Source organism: Macaca nemestrina, chromosome 1 (assembly GCF_043159975.1).
Source record: "Macaca nemestrina isolate mMacNem1 chromosome 1, mMacNem.hap1, whole genome shotgun sequence".
Lineage (NCBI taxonomy): Eukaryota > Metazoa > Chordata > Mammalia > Primates > Cercopithecidae > Macaca > Macaca nemestrina.
This window is the reverse complement of record NC_092125.1, coordinates 141,809,656-141,837,539: the sequence shown is the minus strand read 5'-3', so window position 1 is coordinate 141,837,539 and position 27,884 is coordinate 141,809,656. Positions and strand designations below refer to the sequence as shown.

The 27,884-nt window shown below is 37.6% G+C and overlaps 1 protein-coding gene and 1 long non-coding RNA gene across 6 annotated transcripts in view; one reads left to right on the top strand and one right to left on the bottom strand.

The window, feature by feature from the left end:
- Positions 1-27,884, bottom strand: part of LOC139358710 (uncharacterized) — a 55,213-nt gene that overhangs the window by 10,112 nt on the left and 17,217 nt on the right. The window contains exons 2-4 of one of the 5 annotated variants that reach the window (XR_011614071.1): positions 19,560-19,701; positions 17,182-17,293; positions 1,579-4,141 (exon numbers count right to left, since the gene is read on the bottom strand). This is a non-coding gene — a long non-coding RNA (uncharacterized lncRNA). Of the gene's footprint in view, positions 1-1,578; positions 4,142-10,631; positions 10,998-17,181; positions 17,294-19,559; positions 19,746-27,884 lie in introns of those variants that run through there. The other 4 variants (XR_011614064.1, XR_011614082.1, XR_011614099.1 and 1 more) reach the window with 4 other exon arrangements.
- Positions 2,664-26,770, top strand: LOC105485379 (cell division cycle 7). The gene is made up of 11 exons (XM_011747672.3): positions 2,664-2,794; positions 8,655-8,738; positions 9,063-9,198; positions 12,373-12,466; positions 12,557-12,699; positions 13,852-14,101; positions 14,735-14,830; positions 15,599-15,777; positions 16,573-16,655; positions 21,150-21,299; positions 25,043-26,770. Exons 1-11 carry the CDS (start codon positions 2,680-2,682, stop codon positions 25,435-25,437), a joined length of 1,725 nt encoding a protein of 574 aa, XP_011745974.1. The 5' UTR covers positions 2,664-2,679; the 3' UTR covers positions 25,438-26,770.

Sequence of the window (27,884 nt, the reverse complement as noted above, 5' to 3'; positions counted from 1 at the left end):
TCGGATTTATTGCTTGTTTCAGTACATGAGAATGCACACCATGGGGAACCATGGGATGTCTTAGGAAGAGGGTGTTAAAAAGGACTTGTTATAGAATTTGAGTTTGTGTTAGGAGATTTATGGAAGGGTTCAAGAAAGAGGGACTTTGGTCTGGATTGGAAGCTGTAAGGAAGCAAGGATAATTCTATAATTGGGTATTTTAGTAAGTATTATATAGAAGGAAGGAAGGCTAGACTGAGGCTAAAACTATAATTGGTAAAGAAGCAGCAGGCGCTCGTATTAGCCAGGATAAGGAGATATTTGATCATTTGTATGGCTTGGGCAATGTTGATGTTTTGTCTATGTTCAGGTATGATTACAGAGTGATCTTACTTTTGTCTTGATCTATCATGGTCAAACTCTGTCTTGTCTTGATGTTCTGTGAAATTATGTTCAACAGAAGAATAAAAATGCTTAGCTTTGATTGCCAGGCCAGCTCAAAGCAACGGCAAGCCAAGCTGGTAGTACCAGGCCATCTCCTGGATGTCACGGTCTGCTTTTCTCTTTCTCAGTATCCACACTAGAATTCTTGATTTACTCTCTTCCACCTCACTCAATCAAAACCCATTACCTCACAGACTTCCCTTCTATGTGGCACTACCACCCACACATATGCTAGCCCCAAAACCTAAGATTCACTCTTGATGATGCCCTTTTCTTAATTTTCCACAGCCAATCACCAAATCCCATTGTCTTCTTTCTTTTATTTCTTCCGCCATTGTTCTGGTCCAAACTACCATTATCTTTCTCCTAAACATGAAGTGCATCCTATTTCCTCTGCTTCCACATTTGCCCCTCTATAATCCATTCTCTTCATAACACATAGATCGTATCACTCCCTTGCTTTAAAACTTTCAAATAGCTTCCTATTGTACTCAAAATAAAAGCCAAACTTCTTACCCTGGCTTTCAAGGACCACGGCCTGGCTTCTGCCTAACTCTCCACCCTCATCTATCTGGGACTATCTTGCCGCTCACTCACTATGCTTCCCCCACACTGGCCTTTCCTGCCCTGCCCCTGCAACATACCAAGTTCCTTTCTCTCTGCATTTGCCCTGTCCTTTCTTTGCCAGAACAATAGTCTCCCTGCCAGCTCTTTCTCATCCAGGTCTCTTTGAGAGGGCTTCCCTGACCATCTAGATGCCACCTTTCTAGGCACTATCACATCTTTTCATTTTATTTCCTTCAAGTAGTAATCAATACCGGAAAGAATACTGTTCATGTATTCATCCGTTATTGTCATCGCTTCATTGGAATTTAGCTTCCTACAGGGATGGTGTTTGTCTTGCTCACTATGATTTCAGCCCCTAGAAATCCGCCTACCTCAGAGCCAAGGACTCAGTAAACAGTACACACTGCCTTCCTGCCACTGTGCTAATTTCTACTAACACAGTCACAAATAATCAGCATTTTCTGCTTGTTTTTAACGGAAAGTAGGGCACTCAATGAAAAGGAAATAAAAGCAGAGTCAAGAAAGTGCCTTCTATCCATGGAGTACCCAAGTGTTGTGCGGCCACAGTATATAGGGATGTGTCAGCACCTGAGGTGTTTCCTTCTCTGAGCTAGTTTCTTTCCTGGAAATCATGTTGGGCCCTTAGCCTTATGGTTCACCCTGTTTTTTAAGATCATCCCGGGGTTTCATTCCCGTAACCGCTCTTCCAGCTGGCCAAGGGGGCGGGAAGAAACCACACCCTCTTGCGCAAGCGCCCAGTAGCGGAATCCGCTGGGTCGAGGGCTTTAGTGTGCGCATGTGCAACGAGAGCTGCGGCGGGAAGTGTTGCGCAGGCGCATCCGATCCACTCGGTAGGTGGGGAGCTCTTGGAGACGGCGACCCAGGCATCTGGGGAGCCCCAGAAGTCGTACTCCCTTAAACCGTGAGTTTCAGACGGTTTGTTCCGTGGCGCGGGATTGTGAGGGATTAGGAACGAATTCTGGATGGTGACTTCGGTTTTCTCGCCGTGCAGTTCCTTTCCCCGCCCCCCTTCGGATCCCTCCGACCTGCGGCGGGAAAGTCGCGCGCCTGCGTACTAAGCATCTGGTTCGGTCTCTGGCCCGAGGGAAGCCGGTCTTTTCTGGGTGACCTCGCGGCCAGGGCTGGTCGGAGGATTCCCATTCATTAAGCCATCTCCTCCTCCGCCCAGTACTCGTAGCCAGGGTCGTATCAGTTCTCCATCAACTTGCGTGGGGCCTTGGACGAGCTTCCTGGCGCTCCCTGTCAGTGGCGAAACGGTTTTCTCCCTCTGTCCTTTTCCTGACTTCAAACCGCCCCCGGCGCTCGGCCCCTCCCCCACGCGGTCCCGCAGGCTACGCCGGACTCGCAGCCTCGCCGTTTCCCACTGCGCCGGCTGCTGCGCGGGTACCCAAGCCGGGAAATTCTCCCTGCAGCCCCCTGCCGGCGTTTCTGATAGGTGAAAATAAAGCACATGGAATTCCTTAGAAAAGGCCACAGTATGCCCTACTGTGGAGGTTTGGACACATGGTGCATTTGAAAATGTTTGCCCCTTTGGGGGCAGTGGCATGTTTTTAGTGCGTGGTTTAGCGAGTGATCTAAACTTCTCCAGTGTTCTAATTTTTACAGCTGCTTTGCTTTCCCTGTGGATGTAACCCCTTAGCTGGCATTTTGCATCCCAATTGTCTTGTGATGGAGGCGTCTTTGGGGATTCAAATGGATGAGCCAATGGCTTTTTCTCCCCAGCGTGACCGGTCTCAGGCTGAAGGCTCTCTAAAAAAAAACGAGCAGAATTTTAAACTTGCAGGTATGTGTTTAATTCCAAAGATGTACAGTTGCAGAGATTTTTCAGGCAACAATTCTGTGTTTTCAGTTGCTCTCAAAAAATAAGTAGATTGAATCTTAAAGTGAGTTGTGTGTTTCTATAGGACAGTGTTTTAAAACAGAGCTTCATATGATCTAAATGTAGGACTGAATTGCAATTTGGAAGACTGTAATACAACCCGTTTTACGGTTGAAGTTGTTATGGTCATCAATATTGGTAACTAAGAATGCAGAAATTTGATGATGCCCAAATTAAATTTCTCTTCTCTACCTGTGTTCTTGTCTCTACTCACCACATTGCCTTAAGCTTAAATTTAGAAATTGACACTGGAGATCATCACTTAAGTATTCAAAAGCAGAACTCACAGAGAAAAAAATATGAAATGTTTGTAGCAATAATAAAGCACCATATCTCAGTGTAGAGCATGAAATGTTGTTTGGCCGTAAACCAGACCTTGGGGTGAAGAGGACGGGGTCAAGCAGTGCGTGCTTTTGTACACTCGCATGTGTGCTTTCATTTCTGCTCTGGCACAGGACCTGGGAGATAGTAGGTATTTATTAATAATAAATATTTGTTAAATAGAGGAATTCTAGTTGACTGTATTTGTTTTCCTGAAAGGGTAGCCAGATCTTTTCCATCTTTGTCTGAAGTGAATTCTGTGCTTGTCCAAAAGATACTTATTTTGACCTTTTGTCCATATATTCTTTATAACCCCACCCTAGAAAAATATGACATCACATACTTTCTGCTTTGATGGAAGTCATTTATCCCAGTTACCTAAACTTGAAACTTTAATCTTCAGCTGATGCTTTTTATTTGTTCCCCATATCGTCACCTAGTTTTATTTCTTTTTAATAGGTATGGCATTGTGTCTTCTTTCCATTCCCATTTCCACTACATTAATTCATTTCCTTACACTTTGTTCCTGATTTACAACAGTTTCTCACCTATGCTGCCTGCTTGCACTTTTCCATCCTTCAGTTCATCTGGTACGTTGGTGCTAGAATAATCTTAAAATGCCACTTTCATCCAGTTTCGTGGATACTGTTCCTCTTCCTTTCCATTTTTCCAGCAGTTAGCTGTTTTTTTAGTTCATCTTTCCCTTACTAGTCATTGGACACATAACACAGTAACACAGTCATTGTAGTATTCTTTTTCTATCGCTTAGGATTCTGCATTTTGTCTCCACTGTAAGCCCCTTGGTGGCAGTATCTCCTCTGGCTTCTGAAGTATGTTGTGACTTCAGCAGAGTATCTGAATGGATGACTCTGACTTGGTTCTGGCATCTTGTTTAGGAGAATGCCAATATTCTAATATTCTGAAAATCTGCTGGGAAGTAAAGAATGGGGTGAATTTTATTCCAGATTTCAAAAGTTTTGTAGCGTTTATGTAACAGAATATTGGACATTATAAATAATACGATAAATTGTAAAACATGCTAAAACTTTACTCTTGCAGCTCTTTTTAAAATATGATCCTTAATAACAGCTAAAATTATATAAACATAACTTCAATGGGGAGTAAAGCTGATGAGGTCCAGGCACGTAACAGTCTCGTAATCTAATTGGGAAAGTAAATCAAATTAGATCATAAGACAGGTATATCCCTGCACCTTATCAGCTTTACTCCTTATTGAAGTTATATTTTTGATTGGATGCTTTATATATCTTTGCATTCCCAGAGCTTAACAGTGTCCAGCACATAGTAGGTGCTTGAAAATATTTGAATGAATGATTTAATGTAAGGATATAAAGTAAAATACTTAGTGTAATGGATGAATAGCATGTCTCTTTATTTTGAGATATTTGTAAGATTTTTTATAACATTTTTCTGATAAACATGATTATTGAAAGTTTTGAAGTAAAGAAAGCCAAAATAAAGTATTTTTGCATTATTGAAATATTGCCTGAACTGGAGTATGAGATCTTATTTCTGATCTCCATTTTTTGTTTAATATATATCTTGAATATTGCTGATGTAGTAAATATTCTACAACTGGATTTAAGGTCCATTGTATATTATATTTAATCACCTTTTACTGTTGACCCTATAGATTGTTTCTATTTTTTCCTATTAAGAAAAATGCTATAATGCACAAACTATCTGGCATAATATTGGTCAAATGTTTATTCTTTCACTAATTTGGCAAGCCTTTTTTTTTTTTTTTTTTTTTTTTTTTTTTTTTTTTTTTTGAGACACAGTCTCTCCGTCACCCAGGCTGGAGTACAGTGGCGCAATTACAGCTAACTGCAGCCTTAACTCCTGCACTCAAGCCATCCTACCCCCTCAGCCTCCTGAGTAGCTTGGATTACTGGCATGTGCCACTACACCCAGCTAATTTTAAATGTTTTTTTAGAGATAGGATCTTGCTGTGTTGCCCAGGCTGGTCTCAAACTCCTGACCTCAAGCAATCCTCCCATCTTGGCCTCCCAAAGCACTGCGATTACAGGTGTGAGCCACCATGCCTGGCCAGTAAGCTTTTATTATTTTTTTTAAGTATCTTACGATATGCCAAGTTTTAATAAGTGAGAAAGAAAGTGTCTATTATATACAGACACTTTTTTAGGTGCTAGGGATAAATCAAAGCATAAAACAGAAATGAACACCCTGATAGTTAGACAGTAGACAGACAGTAAACAAAAGAAATAAATACTAATGTTCAAAAGTGATTAGTGTTACAAAGAAAATGTAAAAGGGAAGGGGAGATAGGAAGTATTGGGGAAGGAGATTGTAATTTTGGTAAGTATAGTTGGTCATAGCCTTCTGTAATATTTGAGCTAAGACTTCAAGGTGGTGAAGGAGTGAGCTGTGCAGATATTTGGGGAAGAGCATTCCAAACAGAGGAAACAGCAAGTACAAAGACCCTGAGATGGGAGTGTGCCTAGCATTCAAGAATAGCAAGGAGGTCATTGTGGCTAGAATGGGGAAGGTAATTGGAGTGAAGTCAAAGAGACATGTAAAGAGACTTTCTAATGAAGTGAGATGTGGAAACCATTAAGATTTTGAGCAAAATCGTGACAAGGTGACTTAGCTTTATCAGAATACTCTGTTTAAACTGTTTGCTATGTTGCAAGCTGACTGACTGCTGCATTACGGATAGACTACAGGCTGGCAAGGAGTGTAGTTAAGGAGAGTATTGATATATTAAAACCAACTTGGATATAGTATGTAGCAGAAAACGAAGTTACTTAAAATGTCAAAATAGAAACCTAGACCTTCATGTATAAAATAGAGGCATTTAAATAATTTTTAGCATATTATAATAGACTTTTCAGGGTCCTCCTCCAATCCTCAAGTCTATTTCATTTGTCTGTCTTTAGTACTGTTTTCCAGCTTTTGACATGAATGTACTTTTCTGCTTTCTGCTCTCGTTTCCCACTTCAGAATTTGAAGATATTGCATTCACTTTGGTTGCCAGGAAGTTTTACTGTTGTTTAAAATTGTTGAAGTTGTTCTGAAGTGACAGGAAACCTTAATAAACATTTTGAGTTTTGTAAAGAGGAGTAGGTACATAGTAAGTGAGTAGTGGTGTGGAAGCACCCTTAATGTTTCTCCTCCCCTTCACATCTGTTCTCCACTTGTCATTTTTCTTCTTAAAAACTTTCTGTAGCTTTCATGTGCATTCTCTCTTCTCTTCCTTAGCCACATTCTATTTCTTTTATTAGTATTATTATTATTGAGACAGGGTCTCCCTCTTCTATCGCCCAGGCTGGAGTACAGTGGCATGATCATAGTTTAGTAACCTCAAGCTCCTGGGCTCAGGGTATCCTTCTGCCTCAGTCTCTGTAGCTGAGACTACAGGCCTGTGTTACAAAGGCCAGCTAATTTTTTGTTTGTTTGGTTGGTTTTTAACTTTTTTAAGAGATGGGGTCTCAAATACCTGGCCTCAAGCAATCTTCTTGCCTTGGTCTCCTAAAGTGCTAGGATTACAGGCCTGAGCCACCACCCCAGGCCACATTGTATTTCGTTGTCTCTCAGCCCTCCCCCTGCCCTAATCATCCAAGCCTTTTTTGTTTTTTGTTGTTTTTTTTTTTCTTGTTACTGTCTTTACAGACATAGTTAATTTTTCCTAAAGTGTTGTATTCGACTTTCACTACTTGGTGAATGCTTCAGAACAAAACTTAGCCATCAACTGAAGGCTTCCTATCACCTTCGGAAATCCTCCGCAACCTAGTAGTATATGCATTCTTTTATTACAGGTATCACCTTGTATTAAGAATGATAACATGTTTCCTCTACTAGACCAAGCTCCTAGTGGCTGTACCACATTTATTAGTTTTTTTTTTACATGCCCATTGCTGAGCATTTCTTAAAACAGTATTTATTTAAATGAATTAGTTCTAGCCAGGTGTGGTGGCTCATGCCTGTAATCCCAGCACTTTGGGAGGCCAAGGTGGGCAGATCACTTGAGATCAGGAGTTCGAGACCAGCCTGGCCAATGTGGTGAAACCCCGTCTCTACTAAAAATACAAAAATTAGCCGGGTGTGGTGGTGCACGCCTGTAATTACAGCTGCTCACTCTTTTGAACCCGGGAGGCAGAGATTGTAGTGATTGGAGATTACATCACTGCACTCCAGCCTGGGCAACAGAGTGAGACTCCATCTCAAGAAAAGAAAGAAAATTAGAAAATATATGTATAATTAAAATAAAGGAATAAGTTCTGTAGACATCAGCAACACCTCTGTGAAACTGGGCAAATGATTTAACCTCCCTGAATTGAGTTTCCTTATCTGAAAAATCAGGATAATAATTCCTGTTCTGCCAAGATCACAGTACTGTTAGGAAGATCTGAAAAGATAAGGCATGTGCAAGTGCTTTGAAAATGTCTTAAACTTATGCTACATAGGGCTAGTAGAGCCTAGATGCTGTAATAAAATCTGAAGAGTCTTACCTAGTTATCTTCTGTATCCAGTAGTTTACTGGGTTTTGTATTATTGTGTTCCCTTGTTTTAATTATGTACATTTTTATAAAGAACTGATATTTATTTAAAAGTAGCAATTTATCTGTAGTCAAGGATAGAGAGTACTACTGGCAATTGGGACAAATTTTTAAAAATATGTTTTTACATGCTTGAGAGCTTTAGTAGGCCTTCTCTCTGAAAATATAGGGTGAATATTCAATACGTAAAATTTTACCAAGCCTTTAAGATGTTGTATCTTTACGGGAAATAGTTTTCAAGAACATTGCAATGTGTCCTTGTCATGCCATCTAGTGATCACAGCACAAATTGTTTAGTCATTTTAAAAATTTGGTGGTTTTGCCGGGCGCGGTGGCTCACGCCTGTAATCCCAGCACTTTGGGAGGCCGAGGCGGGCGGATCACAAGGTCAGGAGATCGAGACCACGGTGAAACCCTGTCTCTACTAAAAATACAAAAAATTAGCCGGGCGCGGTTGTGGGCGCCTATAGTCCCAGCTACTCGGGAGGCTGAGGCAGGAGAATGGCGTGAACCCGGGAGGCGGAGCTTGCAGTGAGCCGAGATCGCGCCACTGCACTCCAGCCTGGGCGACAGAGCGAGACTCCGTCTCAAAAAAAAAAAAAAAAAAAAAAAAATTTGGTGGTTTTTCATGTTGTAATCTATACAGTAACAATGTATCTATTAGTATATAATTCCAGTATAGTAGAAATTTGGTGTATTTAATTATGGGACTGTCATTTTTGCCTGTTCAAGAGGTGTGTGTGAGTTACAGCAACTTGATAGGGTTTTAATCTTACAAGTTTTATTAAAACTTTTATTTATAATTAATTATGTTTTATAATTTCATTTAGCTTTTTAAATTTTAAGAAACTATAAAATATACTGTCATTGATTAAAAGTCTAAATTTTTGTTTCCTTGAAAGGTGTTAAAAAAGATATTGAGAAGCTTTATGAAGCTGTACCACAGCTTGGGAATGTGTTTAAGATTAAGGACAAAATTGGAGAAGGTAATTTGGGGATATGCTTTACTATTTTTACAAGGTCTTTTTTCCCTCCTGTTTTCCTTTTGTAATCTTGCTTTTCATTACTACTTCTTATTGAAAAATATACCACTTTTTAGACTATTAAGACCGTAGTTTTATTACTAATTATGGTAGCAGCTTTTCTTTTTCAACCTCAAAGAAAGAATAAATAATAAATATTTACAGTAAAATGAAATCCTGTTTTAATCTATTATGCCATTGAAACAGTTTTTACAATCTATTTTAGAATTGTTTCATTAACATTTTTAAAAACCCTGATATTGAAAAATTTAATACATTGTTTTACAGGCACTTTCAGCTCTGTTTATTTGGCCACAGCACAGTTACAAGTAGGACCTGAAGAGAAAATTGCTCTAAAACACTTGATTCCAACAAGTCATCCTGTAAGAATTGCAGCTGAACTTCAGTGCCTAACAGTGGCTGGGTAGGCAATTTAAACATATTTTAATTGAACTTGTATATAATTTATAAGATTTTAAAGTAGATGCTTAGCAGGGATGAGGAGATTGTATGTGAATTAAATACATTTTTCAGTCAAGTGTTTGCAATTTGCTAGCACTTTCCTTCTAACCTTGCAATAGTTAGTTAAATTTATAGTAATTCTTTTAGATTGGATTTCCCTTGAGGCTCGGCTTGATTTCCTGTCTTTTATCACTGCTTTTTGTAACCTTCCTGCCAAATCATAAACCTTGGCTTTCATGGTTTACATTATTTTGTAAATGTAGGGAACTCACATTTCCCCAGCTATTGACGACCTCATCTAATATTTTATTTAGAATAATGGAATCATCTGGTATGGTTTCTCTCTGCTGGGTCATTTCTGTCAACATAAGGACATGATTTAGTATCTTATCCTCCTAAACTGCCCTCCTTCTTCCACCTGCTCCATCATTTCTTGGTTCCCTCCTTAACAGCCAGACTTCTCAACAATTATCTGCATACATTGTTCTCATTTCACACCTCCCTTTCACTAAATACTCACTGCGGCTGTTCTCATCTAAACTGGAAACTATAGAGTCAGCCATTACTCTAGGCATCATTTAGCACAATTGACTTGAACCCTTATCTTGACTTCTGTACTGCCACACCCTCGTTGTTTTCTTCTTCCCTCATTTGGCCTTTCATTTTGTGTCTTTGCCAGCTCTTCCACTTCTATCTGACCCCTAAATGTTGGAGTTCCTCATGCTTGCTCTTGGGTTTCTCTGTATTCTCCTTAGTGTCCTCCATTTCCACATGATCTAAAGTAATGATTCCCACAAGTATATAGTTAATCTCAGACCTTTTATCGTAACTACAGGTTTGTATATATCCACTTGCCTATTTAACATTTCCATTTGGTGCCTGATAAATATCTCAAACCTAATATGCCAAAACTAAACCTTAACATGCCAAAAATAACCCCACCACAACAAATGTTCTTATCTACCCATCTCTGCAAATGGCCCATCTACGTACTTGTTCGGGCCAGAAACCTAGAAATCATCCTCATTTTCTGTTTCTCTCCTAAACCACATTAATCGCTAAGTCCTAGCCATTTTGCCTCTAAAATATATCTAGAAGTTCATCCATGTCTATCTTCTCTGCCACTACCTCAGCTGAAGCCTAGACTATAACTGTAGCCTGCTGCGTCTTTCTCCCCTTCATTCTGTCTTCACACAGCAGCCAGAATGATCTTTAAAATATAAAATATATATGTATATAACTTAAATTGGGTCATTAGTTCCCCCACTTAAAATCTTTCAATGGTTTCCCTTTGTACTTTGAAAAAAAATTCAACCTTCTCATGCCTGTCTTCCCACCTCCTTCACTGTACTCCATTTCTTTAGTTTATCGAATTTGTCTCAAGAGCCTTCTTACCTCAGGGCCACTGCCCAGACTGTTTGCCCATTCAGGAAGGCCTCTCCCAGTCATTGCCTGCTGACCCTTTGTCTTCTGATCTGAGCAAGAGTGAAACTGGACACAGGAGTTCATACTTGTAATCCCAGCACTTTGGGAGGATTGCTTGAGGCCAGGAGTTTGAGACCTGCCTGGGCAACATAGCAAGACCCCATCTTTACAAAAAACTTAAAAATTGGGCAGGCAGGGTGGCACACATCTGTAGTCCCAGCTACTTGGGAGACTGAGGTAGGAGGATCATTTGAGCCCAGGAGTTTGAGGCTGTAATGACCTGCGATCGCTCCACTGCACTCCATCCAGCGTGGTCAGCAAAACAAGACCCTGTCTCTAAGGAAAAAAAAAGAGTGACACTGCTTAAAAGATGTCTTCTCTGAATTAAATTAGATTCTCCTATTTTCTTCTAATTGTCATAGCATCTTTTGATTTCTTTCAAAGCCCTTACCATAATCTGTCATTATAAGTTACCTTGTTATTATCTGTATTGTCCACTAGGTAGTAAACTCCATGAGGACAGAAATTCTGTAAATTTTATTCACTGTTGCATTACTAATGTCTGTAATCCCTAACAGCAAATAACAGTGCCCACTAAATATTGAATGAATGAATAAGTAAGCCTGTTTGTTTCAGCCCTCTGTGTACTATAGAAGACAAGAAAATGAGATGGCCTCTGTAAAGAACGCTTGCATACGTTCTTGTACCGTAAATGTGATCATTCCTTTTTCTATACTTTAACTGTCTCCCTCTACCACTTTTTCTTTTTCTGTGCTTAAAAAGGTACATGCTAAAAATGCCTTCATCTGATCTTACAATGCAGTCAGGCAAATTGTCTTTAGGCTCAGCTTCCATTGTGTTTTATTTTCCTTCCTTCTGTTTTGTTTCTTCCTTTCCACTTAAATTGCTGTCTTAAAAATTACCGGTTAATTATTCTTTGCCAAACTAAAAGCCTCCCATCAGTTGTTATTCTCTTTGACTTCCATGCTAATAACTCCTCCTTCAAAATTCCTTTCCTATTTGGCTCTCTAACTTGACTTCTTCCAAGCTTAGTTTTCTTTTCTCACTATTAATTTTCATGTCTCTAGGTATCACTTCTCTGCAAGTACTCTCACTGACTTCTCACTTGTCTTACTTAAGGTTTAGTCCCTTATCTAGATAGCTCTATCAAAATGATGAGGTCTGGTTTTAGCTGCTTCTTTTACTGGCTTTACTTATGTTTTGATATCTCTATTGTTTTCTTACTCAGGCTCAAAATCATAGAAATCACCTTTGTCCTATTTTACTCTTTTATGAAGCAGTGTAGCATAGTGATTAAGAGCATATGTCTGGAGCAAAATGCCTGGGTTCAAATCCTGGCTGTATGATCTATTAGTTTAGTGACCCTAATTTATTTATTACTGTTACCATCTTATCTGCTAAGTCTTATTAATCTTTTCCCTTTTTTCTCTCTCTGCCACTTCCCCAGTTACAACTATAATTACCTCGTTGGAATTATTATAGTAACGTCAAAACTGGTGCTGTTTTTGTTTTAAAAGAAAACTTTAACACAAGAACACAAGTCACTTATGTTTATATTATGTGATGATGATTTTAAGTCAGTTTTCAGCAATATGTATGCATTGCTAAAATTGCGGTTTTTAAAATTAGACATAAAGTTTCAGTCCCTCTGACCTTTCCTCTAAAAGTTCGTTGTGCATTTTTCCACTAGGGGGCAAGATAATGTCATGGGAGTTAAATACTGCTTTAGGAAGAATGATCATGTAGTTATTGCTATGCCGTATCTGGAGCATGAGTCGTTTTTGGTAGGTTTTAATATTTCTTGAATTTTTATTAGCTGAATATTTCATTGCAAACAATATTTGTAACTCATTTCATTCATAACTTTATTTTAGGACATTTTGAATTCTCTTTCCTTTCAAGAAGTACGGGAATATATGTTTAATCTGTTCAAAGCTTTGAAACGCATCCATCAGTTTGGTATTGTTCACCGTGATGTTAAGCCCAGCAATTTTTTATATAATAGGCGCTTGAAAAAGTAAGTATGAAGAGTTACTAGAAAATATTTACCCTATTTCTCTTTTAAAAAACAATTTTGTTGTCTATATTTAAGGTATTGAACATGATGTTATAACATACATAGATAGTAAAAAGGTTACTATTGTGAAGCAAATATTTCGGTTAACCATTTTATTTTTGTTTTTATGGCAAGAGCAGCTAAAATTTACTCATTTAGCATGAATCCCATATACAATACAGTTTTATTACCTGTAATCTTCAGAGTGTGTGTTAGGTCTAGATTTATTTATCCTACATAACTGCTACTTTGTATCCTCTGACCTATATCTCTTAGATAGAACATACTGCAACAGCCATGCACAGATTATTTCTGTTTCAGTTTCTTTGTGATTGGGAAGGGAACTGTGGTGAAGAAGAAGATAAAATTGTATTCGTGGAACAGTGTACATTATTAGATATACCATGATTCAGTGGAAATAGCCTGAACTAACAGACTTAGAGTCTAATAATTTTTGACCTTAGATATGTCTGTTACTCTGGACTTCATTTTTCTTTGGACCACATGATAGCCAATTTCCTGTTTTAACATGAAAGTTTTATTTTTATGTATACTTTTTAATGCTGATTATAATTATAAGCTGAAAATAACATAAATACCTCTATATAATGGATCGTATTGAACATAGTAAGATTATAACTTCTTTTTTGAGCTTTTATACCCCTGACTTAAATTTTCTTTAATTGGATCAGATTTTAAAACCATGATTTTAATTTTTTAAACTTGCTTAACTAGAAATTATCTGCTATGATGCCATCTCTGCCACCATCAAAGAACAAAGGATTGTGTTTATGTTATGTATTCCTCTTCTGCCTTATGAACCCAGACCACTGGAAAAAGAGAACATTTGATTGATTGTGGGACACCTCTTAATTTGCAATCCGAGTTAGCTGTTAAATTCTTACTTTGTCTGGAAAACTTAGGTTTTTTTTCTTTTCCAGAATGCTATAAATCTACCCCCCCCCCCGCCAAAAAAAAAACAGCAGAATGTTATAAATTCCTAATTGATCCCAAAAAGAATTACAGTTTTTATGAGGATGGTTTGAGAGTATTACAATGTTACTAAGCTTTAATTGTTACAGATAAGTAAAAATGCTTAATTTTGTCTCTTAGGTATGCCTTGGTAGACTTTGGTTTGGCCCAAGGAACCCATGACACGAAAATAGAGCTTCTCAAATTTGTCCAGTCTGAAGCTCAGCAGGAAAGGTGTTCACAAAACAAATCCCACATAATCACAGGAAACAAGATTCCATTGAGTGGCCCAGTACCTAAGGAGCTGGATCAGCAGTCCACCACAAAAGCTTCTGTTAAAAGACCCTACACAAATGCACAAATTCAGATTAAACAAGGAAAAGATGGAAAGGTTCTCTCTCTTTTATTTCTTAAGTACTGACACTGTTTTAGAAATGTACTCCTTCAGCCAACAGAGGGAAATACAATACTAGGATAGTACTTGTAATTTAAAAAACTTTTTTTACATTTGTTATATGTATTCAGTTGATTAACTTTTCACTAAGATTTGTACTGAATCATTTTGGTTACTATTTTAAAACTAAAATTTACATTGTCCATTTATAACGTTTGTCATTACCTATTATGAAATCATATTTTATGACAAAAATGGAAAATATTACATTTTCCCTGCATGTTAAAAAGTTCAGATTATCCTTTTTAAAAGAAAGCATTAGTTATAGGGGAGGAATTCTGAAGTGTCTATCTCCATTTTAGCTGCACAGCAAAATGTAACATCCATGCAGGTGGTTTTTGAATTTTTTTAGTTACATATATTTGTGGACTATGATAACATTGTATGGGTGTTGAATTCTGTCTAGACTATTTTCTCCTTTCACAGAAGTGGTTTGGTGCCTGAGAATGACTTGGATGCAGCTGTTTTTGTTTCATCTCACTTAACTCTTTCAAAACTATGGCAGAGTACAGCTGGCAGAAAGTGTTACAGATATAATCCTTATTTTCCTTGTTTTTGTTGGTATTGTAGGAGGGATCTGTAGGCCTTTCTGTCCAGCGCTCTGTTTTTGGAGAAAGAAATTTCAATATACACAGCTCCATTTCACATGAGAGCCCTGCAGTGAAAGTAAGTAATGTAGCTTAATAGCATAATGGTCAGTCAGTCATACACTGAAGAGAATTTAGGTAATAACTAGATTAACATTTATTATCAGAACTTTTTTTAAAGTAGAGTTTGGCTTTGGCAGAAGGTATTACTGCTTTGAGCATTTAGTCAAAACTTGTTTTCTCCAGTTTTTTTCTGAACTTTTCTGGTGGAATTTTTTCTCATTTTTGGTTAGCTGACTATTACTGCTCTTTCTCTAGAGGAAGAACGTTAAGGGCTTTTCTGTCATTGCTAGAGTGTGAGCTCCATACAGCTAGCTAACTGTTCTGACACATAGTTGATAGTGTAAAGATGTTTGTAAAGTTAACAAAATCATCATCAACATAGATGATTTCAGATTGACTTAGGATATCTTGTGACAGCTAGACAGCATGAGCAACAAATTAAAACTGTGATTTTAGCCAATGTACTTGTGCAGTTTACAGTTCTGAAATGGAGTTAGACACTAGAACATAACTGTTTTATACTTGTATCAGGAAAAGTTCTAATAAAGTATAAGTCAAATATTGGCCAAGCTAGGACTAATGAGTAAATTTTAATATAAGGCAACTTTGCAGAAAAACCCAAGAAGACCTTAAACATTTTAATAGACAACTGTTTATTTACCGTCCAATAGCCATTCAGCAGTTCTTAAAGCTATGCTTCCGCTATTGCTTTTTGCCATACTAGCATTTTAGGACATCGTGTTAAATGTCATGAAAATAGAAAAATAAGACTTTTCTTTTACAGCTCATGAAGCAGTCAAAGACTGTGGATGTACTGTCTAGAAAGTTAGCAACAAAAAAGAAGGCTATTTCTGCAAAAGTTATGAATAGTGGTGTAATGAGGAAAACTGCCAGTTCTTGCCCAACTAGCCTGACCTGTGACTGCTATGCAACAGATAAAGTTTGTAGTATTTGCCTTTCAAGGTAATGTGTTTTGATGGTGTTATAAAATCACCAGCATGCTGCCATTAGAAATTGCATTGATTTGGGTGGATAATTTTGTGAGTGCAAGGGATCAATACAGATCAGTGAACTGCAGTGGGCCTTGATGCACAGCAGTAGTACCTTGAAGAGCAAATGATAACAGTTTTCATATATTATTTATTTAACACGGATATACTCTGGAAAACACATTTGTTCTTATATGCAAATAAGTAGGATGGGGTGGCTTTTAGAAGCTTCGAATCACACATTTTGCTTGCTGATGTAATCTTTTCTGTTTTCTCTTTTTATTCCCATTTATGTGGAGTAACCAGAACCAAACAGTAAGAGCTCCTCTCTTACTCCCACCTCCAACTCTTTGATTCATAAATTTCTCCCTTTCCTTCAAGACTTGGCTTTCATAAAGCCTTTCCTGATTAACTCAAATATATACGTGTATCTGTGATCAATTACTCCAAACAGAAATGAATTTTTATACCTGTGAATTGCTATTGGGTTCTATTTTTCTACTGTGGCTCTTATTATCCACTACTGCTTTTTCTTCTTGGAGGTTATTTTAAAACCTTTCTGGAGTAAATCTGGGGAACTAGTAGAGGGGGTAAAAACCAGTAGAAGAAAAATCGAGGCTTTTTATCCCACTAGATTATCATTTACTTCATAGTAACACTATATAGGTATCGAGGCAAAATTTACTGTGAACTAAATTGATGAATGTTATCTTTTAGACTTACATAGTTCAACTTTAACGTAACTAGAGAAATCTTATTTCATCATAAGGCGTCAGCAGGTTGCCCCTAGGGCAGGTACACCAGGATTCAGAGCACCAGAAGTCTTGACAAAGTGCCCCAATCAAACTACAGGTATGTTTTACTGGAAATACAGAACCCAATTAAAATGGATTGTCCCAGATGTATTTTATTTTATGATCTTTGTCTATTTATAACTAATATTTGAGCTCTTCTGCTTTTATTTAAGTTATGTAAGCAGTTCTAGCAGTGTGGCATTCCTATTTTTGAGCTAATGCTATTCTTTATGAAAGTTTTTAATCCTAATGTTGCCTCTCTTTTTTTTTTTAAACAGTTTATTCCATAGATTACATTTTGCGTATTTATTTACAAGATGATCTTACCATCTTGTAAATAAATACGCAAAATGTAATCTATAGAATTTTGTTGACATCAGCTTTATGGGGGAAAAAAATTATGTTTAATAGTTTTTGCCAACCAAAGACTTAAAGCATTTTATTTGCTTGCTTAATACCTCAAAAGTTTCCTGTGATGTAGATATAATTGTGTTTGATTAAAATTATTTTTGTTATATAAACAATATAATAGCAGTTAGAAGGTTTTGAAAAAGAAAAACGTCTTCCATAATCTAAAAAGTTACCATGGAGCTGGAATTCAGGAAACATCTTGAATGAATAGATGGATCCTGCTGTTCACTTGGATTATGGGCTTTGAAGAAATGCGTTCATTCATTGAATGTCTGTTCTTGCTTGCTAATGATAAAGTAAATAAATAAATAAGACCATCTGTTCACACTCTAATCAGGACACACTATCAAATAATTATAAAATAACCTGTTGAGTATGGTAGTAAAACTTATACAAGGTATTTAAGGAGTATCTAACTATCCTAACCCAAAAAGATTATGAAAGGCAATTCATGAAAGAAGTGACCTCTTAGAATGTAAATTGGGCTGGGAGGTTAGCATAGAGGCATGAGCCAAGGAACTCAAGAAACAGCATACAGAAAACTAAAAAAGTTTCATTTTGGCCGGGCGCAGTGGCTCACACCGGCAATCCCAGCACTTTCGGAGGCTGAGATGGGCGGATCACCTGAGGTCAGGAGTTTGAAACCAGCCTGGCCAACATGGTGAAACCCCATCTCTACTAAAAATACAAAAATCAGCTGGGTGTGGTGGTGTGCACCTGTAATCCCAGCTACTCGGGAGGCCGAGGCAAGAGAATCACTTGAACCCAGGAGGCGGAAGTTGCAGTGAGCTGAGATCACACCATGGCACTCCAACCTGGGCGACAGGGCAAGACTTCATCTCGAAAAAAAAAAAAAAGTCTAATGTTGCTAGAATACTAAGATGCAAGTTGAGGAATGGTGAGAAATAAACCTGGAATGAGGTAGACAAGGTCAGACCACAGTTGTTACAGTTTGGACTATATACTGTACATATAATCAAGCGAAAGAAGTGGCAATGGTATATTCTAGATGGATCATTCTGGCAGGCATTCAAACAGTTTAGCTTTTGGAGAGTGGTGGCATGAATTTTTCCAGTTGAGAGGATGAAAATGTGAATGAGGGTATCAGTAATAGGAATAAAAAGAAAAGTGAAGGGTTGGAAAAGGCAGAGCTTGGTGGATAATTGGATGTAGAATTTGGGTGTGGTGTGGTGAGGGAAAAGGGCATTCAGGATATTTACCAGAGTCCTAGCTTGGGAGACTTGGATGTGTACCAGTAACCAAGGTGGAGAGTAAAGGAGAAGTAACTGGTTTATAGGGGAAAGTAAGGTTGGTTTTGGGTATATTTGGTTTGAGGTATTTGTGGGACATCCAAATAGAGATATCCAACAGAATCAAAGTGAAGTCTGATGCTCAGCGAAGGAGCTGGGCTAGAAATGCAGTTGAATGTCATCATTATATAAATGACAGTTGAAACCATGAAGTGGATGGACCAATCAGGGAGAGTATACAGAGGGAGAAGTTAAAACTCTGAGGAACATTAGTCAGCACTTAAGGCTTGGAGAAAACATTGAAGGAGCAGGCAGAGGTACCAAAGGAGCTAAGAAAGGCATGTAGGGCTGGGCACAGTGGCTCACCACGCCTGTAATACCAGCACTTTGGGAGGCCAAGGCAGGCAGATCACTAGGTCAGGAGTTTGAGACCAGCCTGGCCAATATGGTAAAACCCCGTCTCTACTAAAAAGTACAAAAAATTAGCTGGGCATGGTGGTGCGTGCCTGTAGTTCCAGCTACTGCGGAGGCTGAGGCAGGAGAATTGAACCCAGGAGACAGAGGTTACAGTGAGCCGAGATTGTGCCATTGGACTCCAGCCTGAGCAACAGAGACTCCCTCTCAAAAAAAAAAAAAGTGATACAGTAGCCGAAGGAACAGAGCAAATAACCTGGTGATACTAGGAGGTCAACAATTAGGAGAGATATCCCTTTAAAAAAAAAAAAAAAAAACGGGCGGATCACGAGGTCAGGAGATCCAGACCATCCTGGCTAACACGGTGAAACCCCGTCTCTACTAAAAAAATACAAAAAAACTAGCCGGGCACGGTGGCGGGCGCCTGTAGTCCCAGCTACTCCGGAGGCTGAGGCAGGAGAATGGCATGAACCCAGGAGGTGGAGCTTGCAGTGAGCCGAGATCCGGTCACTGCGCTCCAGCCTGGGCGACAGAGCGAGACTCCGTCTCAAAAAAAAAAAAAAAAAAAAGCTTTTTAACATCAAGTTGAGCTGGTCGTAATCTTTAACAGCCAGAATTAAGAAGATTAAAGTTTCTATAGTGGGAATGTAAATTAGTACAACCACTATGGAAAACAATTTGGATGTTCCTCAAAAAACTAAAAATAGAGCTACTACATGATCCAACAATCCCACTGCTAGGTATATACCCAAAATAAAGAAAATCAATGTACCAAAGAGGTATCTGCACTCCCATGTTTGTTGAAGCACTATTCATAATAGTCAAAATTTGGAAGCGACCTAAGTGTCCATCAACAGATGAATGGATAAAGAAAATGTGGTACCTACACACAATGGAGTACTATTCAGCCATGAAAAAGAAGATCTTGTCATTTGCAACAACATGGATGGAACTGGAGATCATTATGTCAAGTGAAATAAGCCAGGCACCGAAAGACAAGCATTACATGTTCTCACTTATTTGTGGGATCTAAAAATCAAAACAATTGAACCCATAGAGAGTGGAAAGATGGTTACCAGAGGCTGAGAAGGGTAGTGGGAGGGTGTGGGGGACATGGGGACTGCTAATGGGTACAAAAAATAGTTATAAATGAATAATCCAGCATTTTGGGAGGCTAAGGCGGGTGGATTGCTTGAGCTTAGGAGCTGGAGACCAGCTTGGGCAACATGGTAGAACCCTATTTCTACCAAAAATACAAAAAAGTAGCTGGGTGTGGTAGTGTGCACCCGTGTACCCAGCTACTCAGGAGGCTGAGGTGGGAGGATCACTTGAGCCTGGGAGGCGGCGGTTGCAGTGAGCCGAGATCACACCACCACACTCTAGCCTGGGCAACAGAGCCAGACCCCATCTCGGAAAAAAAAATAATGAATAAGACCTAGTATTTGATAGCACAACGGGGAGACTATAGTCAATAATTTAATTGTACATTTTAAAATAACTAAAAGAGTACTTTGGGAGGCTGAGGCAGGCAGATCACTTGAGCCCAGGAGCTTGAAACCAACCTGACCAATGTGGCAAAATCCCATCTCTACTAAAAATACAAAAAAAAAAAAAAAAAAAGCTGGGCATGGTGACACGCCTGTGATCCCAGCTACTCAGGAGGCTGAAGCATGAGAATTGCTTGAATCTGGGAGGCAGAGGTTGCTGTGAGCTGAGACTGTGCCACTGCACTCTAGCCTGGGCCACATAGCGAGACCGTGTCTCAAAAAAAAAAAAAAAAAAAAAAAAAAGAATATAATTGGATTGTTTGTAACACAAAGGATAAATGCTTGAGGGAATGGATACCCTATTTTCCAGGATGTGATTATTACACATTGCATGCCTGTATCAAAACATCTTATATACTTCATCAGTATATATACCTACTGTGTACTCAGAAAAATTAAAGTCTTTACAGCCACAAAAAAATAAAAATAAAATACTTTTTTAAAGGTTTCTATAGCAGCAGTTGGTGCTAGTGTCAGCTGAAGAAGAGCTTCTAATGTTCATTACTTTTCACTAAAATGAAAGCATTTTGACCAGTATGGTATGTAATTCTCAAGGATCATTCAGATTTTTTTCCCTCTTAGCTGTTTTTGGATTCCTTTTGATCCTATAAAATGTTCATTTACTTATTGTTTCCTAATGATTAAGTATCCTTTTAAATTTACCAACATGTTTCTTAAGAAAGAAACATATTTTGCAGTGAGGATTCTCAGTCCTGGTTGTACATTAAAATCACCTGAGGAACTTTTTTTAAAACATTGATGCCTGAGCCCTACTTTGGAACTGTTCAATCAAAATCTCTGGGTCTGGGCATCTGAATTTTTTAAGGCTCCCAAGGTGATTCTAATGCATAGTAAATGTTGAGGACTATTGATTTAGATGATAAAATTATAGACTTGAAATTTATTTTTAAAATTTGTCTTCTATTGCAGCAATTGACATGTGGTCTGCAGGTGTCATATTTCTTTCTTTGCTTAGTGGACGATACCCATTTTATAAAGCAAGTGATGATTTAACTGCTTTGGCCCAAATTATGACAATTCGGGGATCCAGAGAAACTGTCCAAGCTGCTAAAACTTTTGGTAAGCAGTTTTGTATTATAGAACAAAACAGAATGCCTTTGATTATCTCCTACAAATCACTTAATAAATTATTATGAAATTTTCTTTACAAATAAACATTGAGTCTTGATAAAGTTCTCTAATATTAAGTAGAAAATTCTTCAATTGCTTGAAAATAAACGTATCACCTCTCCTCTATACATATAATCATTTAATCTTATTAAGCACAAGTAATACCTTTTGCAGTATTTAAAGTTTACCTGTATAATTTTGTAGGAATAAGGAGTAAAATCTTAACTCCTTTTAGTTATGGTTTGACTTTTATTACATACATTTACCTTTAATAATATGTTTTACTTTTTTATTGTATTTTAAACATCAGATGTACTACGTCTTGGTACTTAGAGTGTCCTTGCCTTAAATGATCTTAGGCTATACTAACAAGTAAACAATTACTAATACAGTATAATAAGGATTAGGGAAGAGAATAGAAATTTGTGTTGTCAGGTTGTGTAGGTTTATGGGAGCAGAGAAGCAGAATGCATAGAAGGCCTTAACTGATGGGATATTATTGTAAACATATATTGGACATGGATGTCATCTCCTTAGCATGCAAGTTCTTCAAGACTGGGATGTGCAGTGTACTTCATAGGGCACGTGAGAATTATCTCAGCCTTGCTGTGGCCAACAGTCTGAACTCAAATGCCCGTTTAATGTTTATTTTCCAAGCTCAGTTATAGTTAATGCTTTCCAAGGAATAAGTGGGATTGAGTCAGCTTACTACCATACAATACAGAATACCCCAGGAGATAAAGGTTCAACCAGCCTACCTCAAGAGTAGCTGGGCTGCCTTGTGCTCAGCCCCAGGATCAGCGGGTCTTAACCGGGGTTGCATGTCAGAATTATCTGAGAATCTTTAAGAAATACATATGCCTGCCCACTCTACCTATTCTTGGAAAATATGATTCAGAAAAATAAGATACTTAGGAAGGCTCCAGCCTTGTTAGTTTGAAAAAACAAGTGATTTTAACTAAGAAACTACAGGTGTTTAAGAACCACTGCAGAAATTACTGCCCTAGCTTATGCACTAGTGCTATAGTCCAATCTATAAGAAAAACTTGGTGGTTGTGAAGAAAGCCTCATCTTAATAGAGGCTTGCCAAAATATGTTTCTACAGCAAAGTCGGTCCACAATTGTAACTATCTTGCACTTATTGTAAGAAAATTTTATTTGAAGATAATAGGATGAAATAATACATACAAGGGAAAAGTGACCATGAGTGGAAAACAAGATTGATATCTTAGAAATGGCATTCTTACATAATAATAAACATAACAAGTATGTTTATTCTCAACTGAGAAAACTTTCATCTACTATTGAATAACTTGGTGAGAGGTTTATGAACATGAAGTTTATGAGCCAACACCAAAATATTTTATTGAAGAGCTTGAATCTCCCCATTGGTAATCCAAGTTATAATCAGGGCCAACAATGGAAGTACAACATCTGACACAAAAATACTCCAGATCAAGTGCCATAATAGCAAGCAAGAGCTTTTAGAGATTTATCATTGTAATACTTGTTTTCATATTTGAAAAAAAAATAGGACCAGGCACGGTGGCTCACACCTGTAATCCCAGCACTTCGAGAGGCTGAGGTGGGCGGATCATGAGGTCATGAGATGAGACCATCCTGGGTAATATGGTGAAATCCCATCTCTACTAAAAACACAAAAATTAGCTGGGCATGGTAGCACACACTTGTAGTCCCAGCTACTCGGGAGGCTGTGAGGCAGAAGAACTGCAGTTGAAGCCAGGAGACGGCAGTTGCAGTGAGCCAAGATTGCACCATTGCACTCCAGCCTGGCGACAGAGCAAGACTGTCTCAAAAAACAAATAATAAAAATAATGCCATAGGACTTGTCTCAGTTGTATTAGTATGACATCTGTAGTTATTTTAGTCAGATCTTACTATAACTTTGGACTGAGTATAAAAGCCTCAAAATTTCAGCAAACACAACTGTGTTCCCCTTTGTAACCTAAAGAAATGACTTAGCTGAGATTAGCAGTGAGATCACCTTTACTTCTCTTATCTGTAACCTATTCCACTGTCCTCAGCCCTTAAACCTGGCTCCATTGTGGGTTGTCATTTAGTACTCAGTGAATTGTATTGGATAAATTAAAAAGAAAAGTCTTGAGCTGAAACAAATTCCTGACACATAGTAGTCTGTAACAAAGTATGTTGACCGATTGTGTTAGCTGGAGTTATTTTTCCTGAATGTTATAAATCAATCTTCTTTTTGGTCATATAAAAAAAAGCATATTGTATAACTTGGGGACATGCGATAACATATACTATTAATTATTTTATGACTTCAGAACAAGCTAATGAATAAAAAACTATGTGAGTATTCCCCTCTGGCTCTGATTTTTCAGAGAGAATAGGAATGATAGAATCAGTTCAAAAGTAAAAAAGGATTGGCATATTGTATCCTCATAGAATTTGGTTTTTGGTAATTGTTTCTTTTGTTTCCTCCCTTTCCCTCCCCTCTTTTTCCCCTGGCTTAGTTAAACATCAGTCCAGTAGTTAGTTCAGAATAGGGAAAGGTAACTTTTTATCATCCTCAGCCAGATTAATGACTTTGTTGACAATCTACATTCCCAGAAAAGCATCTAAATGTTATGGTACTTATTGTTTAGTACATTTATGTTTAATAAGTAAATGCAAGGCAAAAATAATACATGAGTGCCATTTGCGTGATTAACTTCTTTTTGCACATCTGATAATAAACCCATCAGGAAGTTGTTTCAGACATATTTTTAAAAACTAAGATATAGTTTGTTTATTTGTTCATTCAGAAGCATTTATTGGGGCTTTATGTATGCCAAGTACTATTGCAAGTCTCTGCTTTGACAGAGCTTAAATTCTAGTGAGGGAGAGAACATAAGTACTATGAGAAATGAGTGGTACTGAGAAAGATAAAAGGAAAAGGGGAGGGAAGAGGCTCATTTAGGATAGGTTGGTCAAGAACAGCATCTCTAAGGATGTATGTTGTCATTTGAACAGAGTTGTTGAAATGAATAATGCCTTTTTGTCTAGTCCAACAGACATTAACTGACCACCTAACATGTACCAGGCATAAGCTGGGTTTGGGAGGTTCAAAGATAGATAAGACAGTTCCTACCTTCAAAGAGCTCACAGTCTACTAGGTGGGACAGACATATATAGGATAGCAAAAATAATAGTAGAACTCCTCCCAAGATACAGTAGAAGCTGAAATTGATCAATTCTCTCTGAGGGTGTCAAGCCTGAGGTGATTCTTGATCTGAGTGGTGATGCCAGTGAGAGTGTCCTGGGCACACAAGGAGTGCAGGACATCATAGGCAAAGACAGGAGTCATGTAGTCAAAGACATAGAAGGCTGGAAAGGAAGTAGAGTGGGGGCGTGGGAGCTGCAGCTAGTTAAAGATTGTAGAAGGATAAGATGAAGCTTGAGAAACTGGCAGAGTCAAGTGAGTGCCTGGCATAGCTTAGTAAGTCACTGCTTTCTACTTACTATCTCTCACTTTATCTCCCACTGTGCAATTCACATACAACTTAAATATAGCATGTGGTGCTCTATCTCACTGTATGTGTGTGTGTTTGTGTGTCCGTGTCCATAAAGCATATGTTTGAACTTTCATGTTTCTCATGAGAGAGGCTTCTGATATACTCAAATAATAAAATGGCTTTTTCTGTTGTTGTTTTTTCTTCTTTTGCTTTTAGGGAAATCAATATTATGTAGCAAAGAAGTTCCAGCACAAGACTTGAGAAAACTCTGTGAGAGACTCAGGGGTATGGATTCTAACACTCCCAAGTTAACAAGTGATATACAAGGACCTGCTTCTCATCAACCAACTGTTTCAGAGAAGACTGACCATAAAGCTTCTCGCCTCATACAAACACCTCCAGGACAATACTCAGGGAATTCATTTAAAAAGGGGGATAGTAATAGCTGTGGGTGTTGTTTTGATGAGTATACTACCAATTTAGAAGGCTGGAATGAGGTACCTGATGAAGCTTATGACCTGCTTGATAAACTTCTAGATCTAAATCCAGCTTCAAGAATAACAGCAGAAGAAGCTTTGCTGCATCCATTTTTTAAAGATATGAGCTTGTGATGATGGGTCTTCATTTAATGTTTACTGTTATGAGGTAGAATAAAAAAGAATATTTTGTAATAGCCATAAGTTCTTGTTTAGAGACCAGAGCAGGATTAATAATTTATTTTAACATTTTAGTGTTTGGTGTCACATTCTAAAATATAGATTAAGAATACTTAAAATGCCTGGGATAGTTGTTGGGACTAACAACATGATCTTCTTTGAGTTAAACCTACCTAAGTAGATTTTAGGTGGGTTCCTTATTAGGTCAGATTTTTAGTTTCCCTAATTACTTTTCACTGACATATGCAGAAAAAGGAGCAGTTTTAGTTTTAATTAATTAAAATTAACGGATGTGATGAGGATTAAATGAATCAAAAGACTTAATTTGTAGATTTTTTTAGAGTTATGAGCTATGTATACTTGGGGAAACTCAACCTGGTGCTGGTGCTCTAACAATGTAAGAAAAGAAGATAATTTCCTTTTCTAGAGGTACATATTACGCCTTTTATGAACACTAAAACAATGAGGAAATGTTGGTCATGGGGCAAAGTATCACCTAAAATTGAATTTATCCATTTTTTAAAAACACTTTATGAAAGCATTTTAGTGTGAATTGCCATTTTTTCTTAATGGCTTCTCGATTTTCTTCCTTCTCTGCCCCTACCAAAAACATTCTCCTCGGAAATTACATGGTGCTGACCACAAAGTTTCTGGATGTTTTATTAAATATTGTATGTGTTTACAGTTGGGAATTTAAAATAATATATACACTGGTTGATAAAGGGAAGCTGCAGGACCAAGGTGAAGATTGATAGTCCAAATGCTTTTCTTTTTTGAGGTGTATATTTTTTCACACCATCTTAGATATAATTAGGTAGCTGCTGAAAGGAAAAGTGAATACAGAATTGACAGTATTATTGGAGATTTTTCCTCTGCATAGAGCCATCCAGATCTCTGTATCCTGTTTTGACTAAGTCTTAGGTGGGTTGGGAAGAGAGAAAATGAAGTAGGCAAAGAGAAAAGGACCTAAGATAGAGGTCCATATTCAGAAATGATATATATCAATGACAGCATATCAAACTTCCTATGGGAAAAAGTCTGGTGGTTGAGTCAGCTGACAGATTTCCCATTTAGTAGTCATAAAATACAGAAATAGTTGAGGGACATATATTCATTTTGTTATTTTGAGCATTGGTAGATTAGTATATCTACCTAATCTGTTTGGTAATTATAGGGTATATCTATATAAACCATTACCATTGATCTGCTCTGTCTTATGCCATAATCTTAAAAAAAATTGAATGCTCTTGAATTTGTATATTTAATAAAGTTATCCTTTTATATTTTTTATGTCAGAGTACTCATTTGAAAAATAGCTTTTTTTTTTAAATTGACCACTGGGAATATTTTTCTTTTGAGATGGATGAATGATGATATTTCTTCAGCAAATAGGTAGCATGTTAATGAAACAGTCATGTTAACACATATTCAGAAATTAAAAAGAAAGAAAAATTTACCAAAAGGGTAGATAGGGAGACATTCTCTAAGAAAGTTTAAAATTCAGGGCTTTTGTTTTAACTTTCCATTAATGGCAAAGAACTTGATTGATCCTGAGGGGGAAGTAAAAGGGAGCTAGTGTTTTTAAAGATACCTACTGTTACAAATTAGTTCTCAGGGAATTTCAGTCCCACTGAAGAATATTGCCTCAATTTTGGACTAATATTCCTAATGTGCTAAATCAGAATTGGCAGCGAGCTTCTATATGCATATTCTTTAGGTTTTTACGCCTTCTGAAGACCATTTTTAAATAATGGGAAATGTTTCTAAAAGATTTGAATTAGGCAAAATAGTCATTTCTAGGGATAGACTAAGAAGGTAACTAGTTAATGCCATTTCCTCTTAATCAGCTATTTTTCACTCAGTTTTTAAAAATTCCTACTGCTCAGGCTCGATAAAACTTAAGGGTATTTTCACTTAAAAAGCCTTAGACATTTAGAACTATTAATATAACAAGCTACAAGTATTGGTTTTTGAAACAGGCTGAGCTCTAGCATTTTTAATGAAACTTTTCCTTATAAGGAGATGATTATAGTTGTCTTAATGACCTAAATAAAAGTGTGGTTCAATAATGGTTATTCCAAGAATTAATCATCGTTTATTTCAAGATATGAACAAGTCATCAAGTAAAACGTTAATCTTACTGTTCCTGGCATCAGCATTTTAGGGACAAAATAGTGTTACAGATGTCGGGATATTGATTGCATAAAATCTTGAAACCCACAAAACTCATAGGCTTAAGTCTTAGTAATTTCTGTTGTTTATGTAATTTCAGCCCTGCACGTCACTGAAAAGTTATTTATCTTAACAAACTGGCCAAATTTGGCGGGTAATGCTGTCTGCCAGTATCAGCAGATGTATTGTTTCCGCCTACATTTGTGCATGTTGTCTGTGGTCTTTAAAGA